This window comes from Anomalospiza imberbis, chromosome 4, assembly GCF_031753505.1.
Source record: "Anomalospiza imberbis isolate Cuckoo-Finch-1a 21T00152 chromosome 4, ASM3175350v1, whole genome shotgun sequence".
NCBI classification, from domain to species: Eukaryota; Metazoa; Chordata; class Aves; order Passeriformes; family Viduidae; genus Anomalospiza; species Anomalospiza imberbis.
Window position 1 is genome coordinate 39,823,887 of NC_089684.1, and position 13,189 is coordinate 39,837,075.

At 37.3% G+C, this 13,189-nt stretch overlaps 1 protein-coding gene across 4 annotated transcripts in view; it reads left to right on the plus strand.

Moving 5' to 3' along the window:
• Window positions 1-13,189, plus strand: part of PRDM5 (PR/SET domain 5) — a 60,198-nt gene that overhangs the window by 39,081 nt on the left and 7,928 nt on the right. For all 4 annotated transcript variants that reach the window (XM_068187968.1, XM_068187967.1, XM_068187969.1 and 1 more), the window contains one exon: window positions 5,082-5,167. In XM_068187968.1, coding sequence (XP_068044069.1) covers window positions 5,082-5,167 — 86 coding nt within the window. The remainder of the gene's footprint in view (window positions 1-5,081; window positions 5,168-13,189) is intronic.

The following is a 13,189-nucleotide window of genomic DNA, read 5'->3' on the forward strand; positions in this document are numbered from 1 at the left end:
GATCCAGATGGCCTCCAAATTCCTCCCCAGGTGAGCTGTGCTCATTCCATTGCAGTTGGGCAATGGTGGAGGCTCCCTTCTAACCCTCTCCCCTACCCAGGCTTGAGTTAGGACTTCAAAAAGGATTGTAGTTTGCTGTAACTGTTCTGAAAGCTGGTATTTTGAAATAATGCACATATATATGTTTATACAGAAAAACATAATACTTTTTATTTAAGAAACAATCTTCTAATCCCAATAATTAATAGTTCACCATCTGAGAGAGAGATAGGGGAAATAGTTTGTAGAACAGTCTGAGGGACCACATTGCCATAATTATATTTGTTCATTTTAATTAAGAAAACTGAAGAGAGAAATTCCTTGAGGCTGCATATGCTGCACATGATCTGATGTTCAGTGCAGTTTGTTGTAAGTCTTTTTCTGATGTTCGTGGGTGTTGACCAAAACCATTGATGCTGAATACCCCAATTTAGCAGAGACATATTAAAGAAACCCCACCTTGATAATTTCGCTGTCTAATTCAAATTCTTCATTCCTTAACTGAGGAGTTGAGTTCCAGTAAAGACAGCAAGGCAGGGAATCCTGCTTGAAGGCTAAAATGAATACCTGAGCATTGTATTTGGGTGACTAAGCAAGCTGCAGGGGAACAGAGACAGTAAACAGGACTGGAAATTAGTTCCTGTGTATGGCTTGGAAGAACAGTGAGACTGTTTCTTTGGTTTGCTGGGCTCTTCAGATTAGGACTATTTCTCAGTTGGATGTTTCCCTTTTTTGTTTTTTTTCATTGGATGGGAATGCATTTTTCACCTGTAAAGTACATATTTGCTTAATCTTTTTTGAGGCTGTTGTTCTGAAGTAATCACCAACATTGGTGGTTCTAATCAGGTTTCCACCTAACTTGAGAAACAGATTTATTTTTATGGCTCAGCTGACTCCAGGGAATGCAAAATACAGTGTGAAAATAGCAATGCATAATGACCAGTTTGATTAACTGTCTCAAAGTCCTTATTAAATGTCTAGCTGTAGCCACTGAAATCTTGAAATCTTCAAAAACTAATGTATATATGGATTTGCTTCTTAATTGTTTTGTGTTTGAGTTTGGGAGATCTGTGTGCTTAAACTCTGTGTAAATCCTGCCTTAGAGCACCTCTGATTGCAGATGTCTCATGGGAAGCTGTCCTGAGTCCAACCGGAGTGGGGGAATCTGGTATTTAACTTCTTAGGCTACATTAAAGTCCACTAGGTATTGTGATCTCAAGCTAGAGATGGAGGGGAGAAAAAAATATGTCAGTTCTGTCATGACATGGTTTCAGATCAAAATCCCATATGGTTTTCAATCATGGAATTGTTTTTCATAATCCTTGTATTAAGGTTAAATTTGTTTTTATTATGTTAAAAGCTCTGATTTTTTTTTTTCATACAAAATCTGGAAGTAGAATGTCTAGACTTTGAATTATGCTAAATCCACTGCAATTTATCCCAGGATTATTTATTTGGGGTTATTTGTACAGAAGTGCCATTAATGTGTTGAGCAGTTTGTTCTGGAGCAGCAGGGACATGACAGTCAGCTGTAACTTAGGGGTGAACTTAACATTTATTATCTTTGACTTGCTTGACTGTTCTGTTATTTTAATGAAAACAATAGTTTTGTTTAGAAAACAGATTTTAAAAACACACAATGATAAAAATGCTTCTATATTTTATATATATCACTATATATAAAAATGTTTTTATATAAAAATGCAGGGTGAAAATGGCATAGTTGTTAATTGACATTGACTTTACCTGAAACTCACCCTCTCTTACTATGGTGTTATCACAAATTGACACCATCTCATGAATGTTCTTTTAGAGGCAAATCCAAGAAGAAATTGTGGTTTATCTAGGCAAAATCGCTTTCTTCCACTTTGATTCTTAGTAACTCCTTCATGTGAAGACAAGAGAAATAGAGGTTCATGAGTTGCCAGGTATTTCATTTGCTTTTCTTAGTAACTTTTGCTCTGAATCTCCTTGTTAGGGATCCATTCATTTTCTGATCAGAGGAGTTTTGCATCTGGAAATCTCCACAATTTCTTGTGAACAACCTGAAGTTGATTACTGCAATGTTTTTAATGGGGTTTTGGTAGTCCTTGTCTGTCTACAGATGGATGTCAGAGCCCTGCTGGATAATGTCACTTTCGCAGGAGCTTGTATCACATGGCCCTTGCTCTCCAGTTTGTCTTAGTGACAATTCTAAACTTTGTGCAAGCACAAACCACTCTCCTTTGCGGACACTGGCAGTAGTTGTCTATGAAATGTTGCACTTCAGCTAGCCTTCTTGTATGGGAGGAATATTTCTAGCGTTCATTCTTTCAAATCTGTCTTTTCCTTTGTTGCCATCTTATTCCATTTGCTTATCACAGGATGAGAAAAAGTTAAACTGTTCCTATTTATCTTACAGGACTTAGACTGGGACAGAGTGTGTATGACCTCTCTTGGGGAACACCTGCTTCCCAATAGTCTCCTTGAATGTGGAATCATTATGATGAGAAACTGACTGGTAGCATGAATAATGTCTGCCTAGGCTGGCTCAGAAGCAAGGAAGGAAGTTAATTTTTCCCAGAGATAGGGAAGGTAATATGTAGAGTTGTAATGATCTTGCCAGATCTGCTGTCCACAAGATCAGATATTTAAGTTAGTTACCTGGGCTCCTGAGACAGTAAATAGCAAAAGATACATTGTCAGAGGGCAGTTCATTCACTTCTGAGACAGACAACAGAGGCCCTTTCCAGAGAGCAATTAGTAAGAAGTTTATCCTAAGAAACTTGATTGTTTCTAGCACAGATGTGTTTTAAGTGTGGCCCACTGTTAATTTTGTAAAATCCAAAAACCTTTTGAGGTAGAAGATAAGTTACAAGTCTAAAAGATGTTTATGCTCCAAGTAGACGCTTGTGTAAGCACCTGGGCACTTGAATAAATTCTAAGCATGCAGGCTCCAAAGGTGAAAGAAAATAACAAAAAATATGAGCAACAGTAACATTACTTAGGAACGTCTTTTAAGTAATTTTACTGGAAATTATTAACACAAGTGCATGAGAAATTTATCTAATTTAGAAAAACAAGATGGTTCCTAGTTTGAATGTCAAGTCAGAGCTGGCAGACTGTGTGAGGTAGTAAACTTGATTTTTGGAGCAATGAAGATTTTTGATAGTGGACAGTTTATAACAGCAGCTCCAAGCCCGATTTTTCAGGTGTGACAAGTTGATGTGGAGTCATTGTTGCCCTCTGCTGGCATCTGCTGAAAGCTCCTAAGGCTTTCCTCATCGAGCACCATGGTGTCCGTGGTTGATTTCAGAGGGACGCGGTTAATCTGTTTCAGACAAACCCAAGCCCATCCTTTGAAGGCAAAAGGCTTTTTTTTTAAAGAGACATGAGGGTGAGGGGAGAGGGTACAACTCCTACCTGTCATCGCTCATCTGCTTACAAACTGCTGAAAGCTTTAAATTCTCCATTCAAAAGCCCCCAGACATAAAAATGTCAGCTGAATTAATTCAATATTTGAGTACTGACAACTGTTGGAGTGTTTGAATTTCAGGGGCATGAATTAAAGGCATCGAGGGTCAGGAAAGAGAGGATCATATATCAAACTGCTCAGTGAAAACACAGCTCCAACACAGAGATTGTTGTCATCATCCTAAAAAGAGTCCCAAAACCCTAGTTCACAAGAGAAAGAGTCCCAAAACCCCAGTTCACACAGCTGAGCTTTCTGAGAGATGACAGAACACAAGAGAGAAAAATATATGTGTTTACAAGCGCCTTGCTGGCCAATCTTGTGCTTCTGTCATTCACAGTTACCTATACAGAAATAGAAGACAAAAGAACAAAATAATCTGTCTGCAAAGTAGAGGAGGGTGGCCATCCTCTTCCCTAAATAATCATCTCACCTCAAGTGCCCTTGAATCTCTACACAACGTGTGGAAATGGAGATCTCATGTCCAGCAGTGGCTCTTTGTCAGTATCTTTGGGATATCAATGAAATAGTCTGGTTTGGGGTTTTTTTTTTAACTGTGAAATGTAGTTAATCTTGCTTGCCTATTTTAGAAGATTGAGTATGAATGTTAATAAGTGCTTGACATTTGGTCTGTGTTAAATCTATACATGCAGAAATACCTTTGTGAGTAGAAAGCTGTGTATTGACTTCATAAAACAGGCTTTGCTTAACTTGTGACAAACCTTTATTTGAAAAGACACCTTCAGCATTATGGTTGTGTAGAACAAAATCCATTTTGTTAACAGAAAATTTTCTATCAAAATTTTTTCTACTGTGTTTTGTAATGGAAACAGCCTGATCTTTGCTTTTAAAGTGTTGTATACAGGAACAGGAGGCAGTACACTCAGATTCCGGTGCATTGCCTGAAGAGTTAAAAATTCAAGTACATTTCTTCGAAATGATGGTGCTCAGAAACTCTTTACTGTTTGTCTCTGACCAGCTCAGTATCCACATTACACTAATGTGAGTTTGGGAAAATCGATGCCAAATGACACTGGTGTAATGGAGCATTAAACAAATACCTTTCAGATATGGGATGCTGCAAGGGCGATGCTAAGATTGTTCTGCTTCTACTTCAGTCATAAATTGGGACACAAATATTGCAGAAACTTTTGATTAACCAGCTTCTAACACAAATCCAGTATTATGAAAGAGTGGATTTTATATTCTATTGGGATTCTGACACCCAGAGGCCTCTAATAACGACCAGATGTGAAATAGAAAAAATATTTGGGAGTAGTTAATGCCTAACCATAAAAGTGACCATGCGTAAATCACTGTAGAATGTGGTTTGAGCAAGGGCATTAGGTGTTTTCCTTTTGCTTTTATTTCCCCCAAGGCTGTTTGTGTGTATTCATATATTGTAGTGCAAAATGAGTCAGCAAAGAGAAATATTTTGATCCAGCACTCAGGCAGGATTATTTGTAGTTTTTCTAAAGTTTAAATCTGCTCTTTGAAGAGAAAAGCAGTTCAGTTTGACAAAGAGCTGTGCTGCAAGGCCTTCATCCTCTGAGGGCACATTTCTGGGTCCTGATGCTTCTCTTGTTCTCAGGTGAGCGTCCTTACCAGTGTCCTTACTGTGACAAAGCTTTCAGCAAGAACGATGGCTTGAAGATGCACATTCGCACCCACACCAGGGTAAGTCTTACACAAGGAGGAGTTTTTATGGTTGCTTGGGGATTGTTTGTGACTTGTGTGGTGAAAAGTAATTAATTCCTGTTTGTGTAGAGATTAGGCTTTGCCAACCAAGGTATTTTATGCCTATAAAAATAAGAGGCAAAGATTCAAGTCATTAACTTACAAATTCTAATTAGAACTCCACTACCTTCTATTTTTTCTGTGTTTGAGATCTTTTATGTTGAAATAATAGCTGTACTAACCTCTTCATTTGACCCATGGTTATTTATAGATATAAATTAATGTTGTTTACTGAGTAAACAGTTCTGTAAAGGCTTCACTGAGAGTGAAACTTCAATATTGATTTGATTCTTACTGTGCCTGTAAAGTCCAGTCACTGTGAGCTTATCTAGAGGCTGTACTTTATTAACTGATGACAATTTTTTATATAACTTTTATTTAACTGGGGGCTGTTAACAGCTCACAGAGATCAGTGCAGCCTTGAGGCCAAAGCAAGAAAATTCTGCATCTACTGGGAAACAGGAAAGGTGACATTTAACTTAGTAGTCTCCATATGCAAATAAGCACACAGAATTGCTTTCTATATAAGTTAAATTAAAAACTCTTTAAAATTCCGCTGTTCTCTGTAGGTCTTGAGCATATTAACTATGAGGTCCTAGATAAAGTTGTTGCTTTTGTACCCCAAACTATACAAGTAATGAGTAGTTTGTGCAATATTCTTGGTAGTTCATTGAGAACAGGCTAGTCCCATGTTGTTAGTTGTTTCTCCCATTTTCCAGCTGTTAAATCACTTTAAGTGCTATAAATTTTCTGTTGTTACTGTCCCCTCTTAACTGTGTTTGCACTAGGAGAAATTTCATGACCCATCTAAGTTCTGCATGACTGTGAGAGGTAAACAAGCTCTGAAACAATACCAAATTTTTTTTTACCTGATTTTTTATACAGTTTGAGTAAAAACAACAAACACTCCCCAGCCTCTGTAGAAGAAAAATAGAGGAAAAAAAAATAATATTAGGCTTTTAAAGTCTACAGTGATTTACACCAAGTGATGTTTTCTTCTAAGCATTTTTTAGCTGAAAGGAAAGGGAGGAGTTAGGAAGATAAATTTTTAGGAGTGGATATTTCTTTTTAATATATGTAGACACTGTAATTAGGCAGGCTTTGTGTTGCACTAAGAACATAATAAAATTTATGTAAAAATGTCTCAGGAAATGCTCTACTGTACCATGGAGGCCAAATACCATCCTTAGAGGTACAAAGAACTTGGTTCACACCAAATGTGATCCAAGTGCTTCTAACACTTGAGATGTGTTGATCATCTACATTTGAAAGGTCACATTTCAGGGTTTTTTTATTTTGGTGTGTGAAGGTGCTAAGAAGCCTGCTGGTCATCCCCATAGCTATACTGTAAGATTAAAATGTGCAGGCCAAACACGGTTTTTTAGACCTGATTAGATTTTGGTTCTTTTTGTGGTGATTCTGCTCCTATCCGAAAACTTGACTGTGAGGCTCATTCATATTTGATTGCCATTACATGTTAATTTATCTCCATATAAATTGTGTTTTTTTAACTTTGAAGTAACAAGAATCAGTACTGATAACATTTACATTAACAGTAATTTCTAAATTGAAGCCTATAATTGTTGCTATAATCTTGCATGTTCCAACTTCCCCTCTTCCTCACAGTTGACCTTATTTAATATTTAGGTAGAAGTGGACAGTTAACAAATCAAAGGTCATCTTAGGAGGAGGAGGAAAAAAAGGGGTTGAAATTATTAATAAAAACAAGAGAAGAGAAAACAAAGTTTATTACAGATTCCCATGGATTTTCAAGCCAGAGGAAGGAATTATGCCTGAGCCTGTTCTGCAGAACAGAAGTACTGATCCATGAAGTACTACAGAATAAAAAGCTATTGTTATTTTATTGTTCAGGTGAGCAGATATTAGTGCAGGTAAAAGGGAATAAATATGTATTTTAGCTGGTGTGGAAGAGCAGTGTGGTGAAGGGAATTGGAAAGGGAAGTGGGGGAGCAACTATGCTGAGATGTAAATGGGGAAGACACGATTTGTGTCTTGGCAAGAATGTGCAGATATATTTAATCTTAGTAGTAGGTTGATGCTTGTCAGGAATGCTGGGTACAGGAACCAAACCAACTCCCCTTCAGCAGAGAAAACAGCTGCTGGGCTGTTCAAGTGTGTCTTTCTTGAGGTGAGGGCTTGTGATCTGAATCCTGACTCTGAAGATGTGTTTGAACTGCACGGTGTAAGGACTTCTCCAGGGAAGAAAGAAACCTGTGCAGAAAGAGTTTGAGACCCCTGAGCACAATGCTAATGCACTAGGACTTGTTCTGTGTACCTAGGCTGTTTAAACAAAGATGAACTAAAGATTAGGAAATAAAAAATGCACTGTGTTTGCCAAAGGTTTGGGTCCTTCTGTCAGTTCTAAGAATAAGACAAACCAGGAAGTCACACTTGAAATGTCTCTTGTCAGTCATCCCCTGTTTTGACTTTTCAAAATGGTGTAACGTTGTAGGCTTTTCTTTTTTTTACCCTTTCCTACACATACATTTTACTTGAAATTTTTTCTTGCATGCAACATCATTATTGAACGAATAAATAGCAAGATGTATAAATCCTGAAGGTATTTTTGTATCAGCTGAGCCTAGCAATGTGGAAATGACACAACCATGATATGCTTCTGCAGTGATAAAATATTTTTTATTCATAAATATCTTGAAAAAAAGAATCTGGTATTACGGCCAGAAAGTTTGTGAAGTAGCTTAAAAGTCATACCATGGCATTCACCAAAGACAGTAGAGATTAAATGTCAGTGTGTTTTGCCAGTGGGCTTAAATGCCGGACCTGATGCTGGGGATCAGGGAAGGCTGCTGGAAAAATCATTGTAGAAAGTTGATTAAGGTCTGGCAGCTGCTAAAGTGAGCACAGCCTGGGTGGCCACAGGTGTCAGCTCCAGCTCTGGAGTAAACAGAGAAAGTAAGGCCAGACCCCTGCTGGCCAGGGCAGGGGAGAAAACGCCACCCAACTGATAATAAAATGTCACCTGAGTACTGATCTGTTTCTACGAAAGTAAATGTGTTTGCTTTATGGTTTGATGGGTTTGGGTTTTTTCCTTAAGGAGAAATATAGCAGCCTCGGAAAACATAAATGAGGAACTTACTGAAGTTGTTGATGAAATGAGTTTACAGACCATATCAGCTTAGATGGCATTCCATGCACATTTCCAACCCTCACACTGCAGGAAACTTTAGCTCTTTCCTAGGGCTTTATTCAGTGCCTGACTAACATTGCAATGTTTAAGCTTAAACATGTGGAAAAATTATTCTGTGTTGCAGCAATAGAATTGCTAGTACTTGGAAATATGGCCACTGATAGGTGCCCAGAGTTGTTGTCATTTTGAATTGATGTTTTCATTACTTCTGTGAATCGTGATTTTATTACAGTTGGATTCAGTGATGGAAAACAGAAAGAGTCAAAGCTATTTGAAAATTACTTTTCATCACTTGATTTGAATATTTCATATTTACATATAATAGCTATATTTAATTTTTATAACTTCTTTAAGAATCTGAGTTCCAGTGGGTGGAAGCTGCCAGCCTGTGCTTAAATGAGATACATTTCTGCGATAATTTAAAAATTAGAGACATTTCAGTGTATAATTTTTGTTTCATGTATAAGTGCCTACTATTTTAAAACACATTAATATTTAAATACTTTTAAACCACAATATGTGTGGAAGTTAACCAGCCTTGAAATAATTTTGAGTTTTATTTATGAATTTCATGGGAATAGGGATAAATCATGGTGAATATGGAAGTAAGGCAGTCTCCTGTAGAGGACTCTTGCAGACAGTGTTTTTGTTCCCTGAACAAGAAGAGGTCTTGAGTTAAACAGGCTTTCCAAGGCACTCATTTGGAACTTTACACTGCCCCCTCTTTTTTAACTCAGAGGAGTATTAAAATAGTAGTAAATGAGAAATAATGCAAGGACAATATTGACATAATTTCATTTCTCCTGTTTTTCCCAGGAAATATTTGAGCCTAAAGTTTGAGAAAGATTTGTGTGTTTTAGAAGCACCATAGAATGCTGTTATCAAAAAAAAAATTCTTTGTGTACTAAATATAGACTTCTGTGCACATGACAGTGAGTAATGAAATAATATGATGTGTTGATTGAATTTGGAAGGGGTTTTCCATCTTGGATTTTATCTATATTTCCCTGTTGGTGAGATAGGGGTGAGTTCCCAAACATCTGCCTGAGAATGATGTCTTTGCCAGGGCTGTGGTTTCCTTGCTTCTGGAGTCTGTGTTTGCACATAGAATGTGGAAGGTTTGAATCCCACTGCACCTATATTTTCACACTTTTTTATGTAACGTTGACTGATGATCACCCCTTCCTTGTAGAGTGAAAAATGTACTTTTTCTATAGTGATACTGTTATTTTCCAGGAGTAGGTGAACATCTATTGAATTTTCATCAATGCTGATTAATTAAACCCTCCTTCACTAAATTTTAGGGCCAGAAATTACCTCAGCAGTTCAAAAAATTGCAAAGAAATGAGAACTTTTCAGTTTATGGGCAGCAAATAGGGAGGACTGTCATGGAAAATGGGAAGTTAATGATATGGTAAGGCTCACTGAATTGCATATACTGGATCTTTTTAAGAAATGCACTTTTTTTTCTGGCAGGCATTTAAGAGAAGATGCATGCTTTTGTTTTAGTTATAAATTTTATTGCAAAAAAGATTATTTTTAATACTCCTAAAACTGAATTAATTGAGTCCCGTTCTAAAAAAAAAACATTAGTCATTTAGAATAAAAGTCACATTTTGTTTAAATCTGCCAGAATTATTTCACAGTTGTTTTAACAGGAAACTTTTGGCCTGCTCTAATTGTTGGAAATATTTTTTTAAGAGATTTTACTTTTCAACGTGTTCTTGTAAAGTGATTTTTAATTGAGGCTTAATATTATAAGTTTCAAATCCCTACTATTTCTGTAGAGTTGTAAATTCTCATTACCCTTTGTCTTCCAATGTCAATGTTATATTAGTAATTTAAGTAGGCCTCTATCTCTGGGTCAGCCACTTGCTGTAACCTGCAGAAACTTTCAGGTTCTAAGAGAGCATCTTGATAGTTCTTGAATTTTTTTCAGACTTAGATACAAAGCTAGAGTCCGTTAACTTGGGCTATCTGCAATTTTAAGTGTAAGCAGATTTCCTGCATTTTCAGGTTGGCAGAGCTGAAGGATTTCCAGATTTCTCTTTGAGAGTAGCGAGCTCCTGGTAGCTGCAGACATGACTGGTGTATTTTAATGTTATCTGGCTGGTCATGTTTGTTCATTCTAGGCCACGTTTTTCCATTTGCCTGATTTTTTTTCAAAACAATCTTTTTATTAACCCTCTGTTCAGGTGATAATGCAAGCATATAAATTATATTTAGTAACAGTACTACTGATATTTTCAAAATTTCCACATAAAACACCATTTGAAAGCAGATAGTGTTACTGTATCAGTATCTAATGAGAAGACATTTTAAGATTTTTCTGTGAGCAAAGGAAGTCTTTGTTTTAGAATAATGGAAAGAAAAGGATGATTTATTTTAATTTTTTTGGTGTTCTGTAGCATCACCATTATTCCTGTCTTTCAGTTTTCACGTTCATGTCACAAGTGTAAATATTTACATGTAATACAAGACCTGATAAGCTTTTACTTTTTCCTCTGAACTTCTCTCAAGCTTCAGTTTTCACCATGTTGAAAATAGAGGCCCATCAACTTGGTAGTTGTGTTCTTAACTCTTATTTTAATCTTGAGATACGTTTATTTGGTAATAATAGTGTTTAAATTGTGTTTGTCTTGCTGTGACAATTGAGCTGATGGAATAGTTCTAAATTCAGATTTAGAAAGTAAGTTGGAGAGACTCTTACCAAAGTCATTCACATTTCACCTGTGTAACCAATATTACCAGGTTTACAGGGCACAAGTGCTAACTTGGTGTACATAATGCATTTATATTTTGTAAGGGATGTACAGGCAACTGCAGCAGCAGCTAGCAGTTTAAATATTCTGCATTTGAGTATTTTCATCTGCTGTGCTTGCAGGACACTCTGTGCACACTTTGTGTCAAGCTGTTGAAGGTGCATCAAGTGTCCTTGAGATTTGTCATGTTCTAAGTGAGGTCTTTCTAGTGCGAAGCATAACTTGCTTAGAATTCAAGGTGTGATTTTTGATTCAGCCATCCACAGACACAGGAGTGTGTACTGCAGGCACTGCTTTATTTGATGGGGTTTTTAAAGTGTTTAATTTCTCTCAGTTTTAATGGTGAAACCCACCAGAGATGGGAGCTTTTAGGTCAGCATGTGTCAGTCTTACAGCAAAGCACCTTCGGGAGTACCTTTGGGCTCTGCTTGGCCTTTCCTTGTTCAGAGACAAGAAGGTTGTAAATCCTGATCTATGTATTTCTATTCATAGCTGGCATGCTTAAAACTGTGATATTAAATCACTGCAGTATCAGCCATGTCCTTTCTCTCTCGGTCTCCCTGCTTCCTTCCTCGTTTAGATGGTCAATAGAAGAAAACACATGGAATCCTTCAGCTTGGCTACCACCATAGCCATGGCCTGGCAGATGCTTCTTCAGCAGAGGGCAGATTTATAGTACCAGCACTTGCTAACTCTGCTGAAGTCAGCTTGGATCCTCTTCCCAATGAGCTCCTGTTTTGCTGATAGCAGGTTTTTCCCTTTTTTTGATGTTTTAAATTTGTCCAGCTTTTTTCTCATCTCAGCCTTGGCCCCTTTTGTCTTTTGATGGTGGCATTTACTTTTTCAGACCTTTTACCATGGTTTTTATCTTTTTTTTTCCTCTGCTCACATTTAAAGCAGTGATGATTATGCTAAGCAAACATCACATTTTCCATGTTACAAGTGTTGCTTTCTCCAAGCATTGTGTAATGGAAATTTTACATGAGGGGGAGAAGGAGCAGAGAGAAAAGGAAAAGCTCAGAATGTTTTGTTTTGAAGAAATTGATCTGTGAGGATGATGTCTTCTTCAAAATCAACAATAAAAAAGTTTTTTTCTCTGGAGATTAACTGAGGGCCAGATTTTGCTCTGGACAGCACTACTGGTTTTCCTGAAACAGACAAAGATGTGAATGGAGGGCAGCTTCACTCAGGAGAGAGGAGGCTGGTGTGAATCAGTCATGTCTGCTGAAGTCACTGGAATATACAGATGGAAGGGATCTAAAATTAGATCAAAGACAGCTTTGGATGTGTTTCATGCACTACAGATGTGAATTTCAATACAAATGCCAGTGGGATGTTACATACACCATTTTTGCCACAGAATAATACAAATAGAAAATACAGAACAGCCAAACAGAACCTGGGAGAGGATAATACAGCGCAGGTTTGAGACTCCAGCTTCTCAGAGTTTAAAATGGTTCTTGTTCAAAATGGAATCCTGAAATCCATTTAGCACTGGAATGATTGACCTGGTCATTATCAAGTCAATTCTTCAGATAGCTGAAGACTAAGATAATAAAAAGAGAGTGAATCCACCTGGTGCAATTTGCAGTAGTGAATGCTTTTGTAGGTGTTTAAGATGTGCACATTGTGTAGTTCACTTTGCACTTTCTGGGGAACAATCTTCACAGAGAAAGGCTGCTTTTGGAGAATTCACAGAAATTTGGTTTGTGTTAACCACACTGCAAAACCAATTAAGGGGTTGCTGCAGAAACCTGCTTTTCACATGGCTTATTTGTACATTCCCCTTAAAAATGCAGACCCTGCTCCACGAAGCCTTTAGTCAGGTCAGCAAAGCTCCCTGTGACATGAACTTCTTGGTCTAGATGATAATTTTTTTTTCTTTCACAGATCGATTCAGATATTGTTTAGGTAATTTGTTAAGTTTTCCTGTCTGCTGAAGAATCATGGAAATAACACTGCCTTTTCTAGGAATCTTAATGGGAGGAGACTGCAAAATGAAAGAACCCCATCTTTGCCCCACTGCAGTCT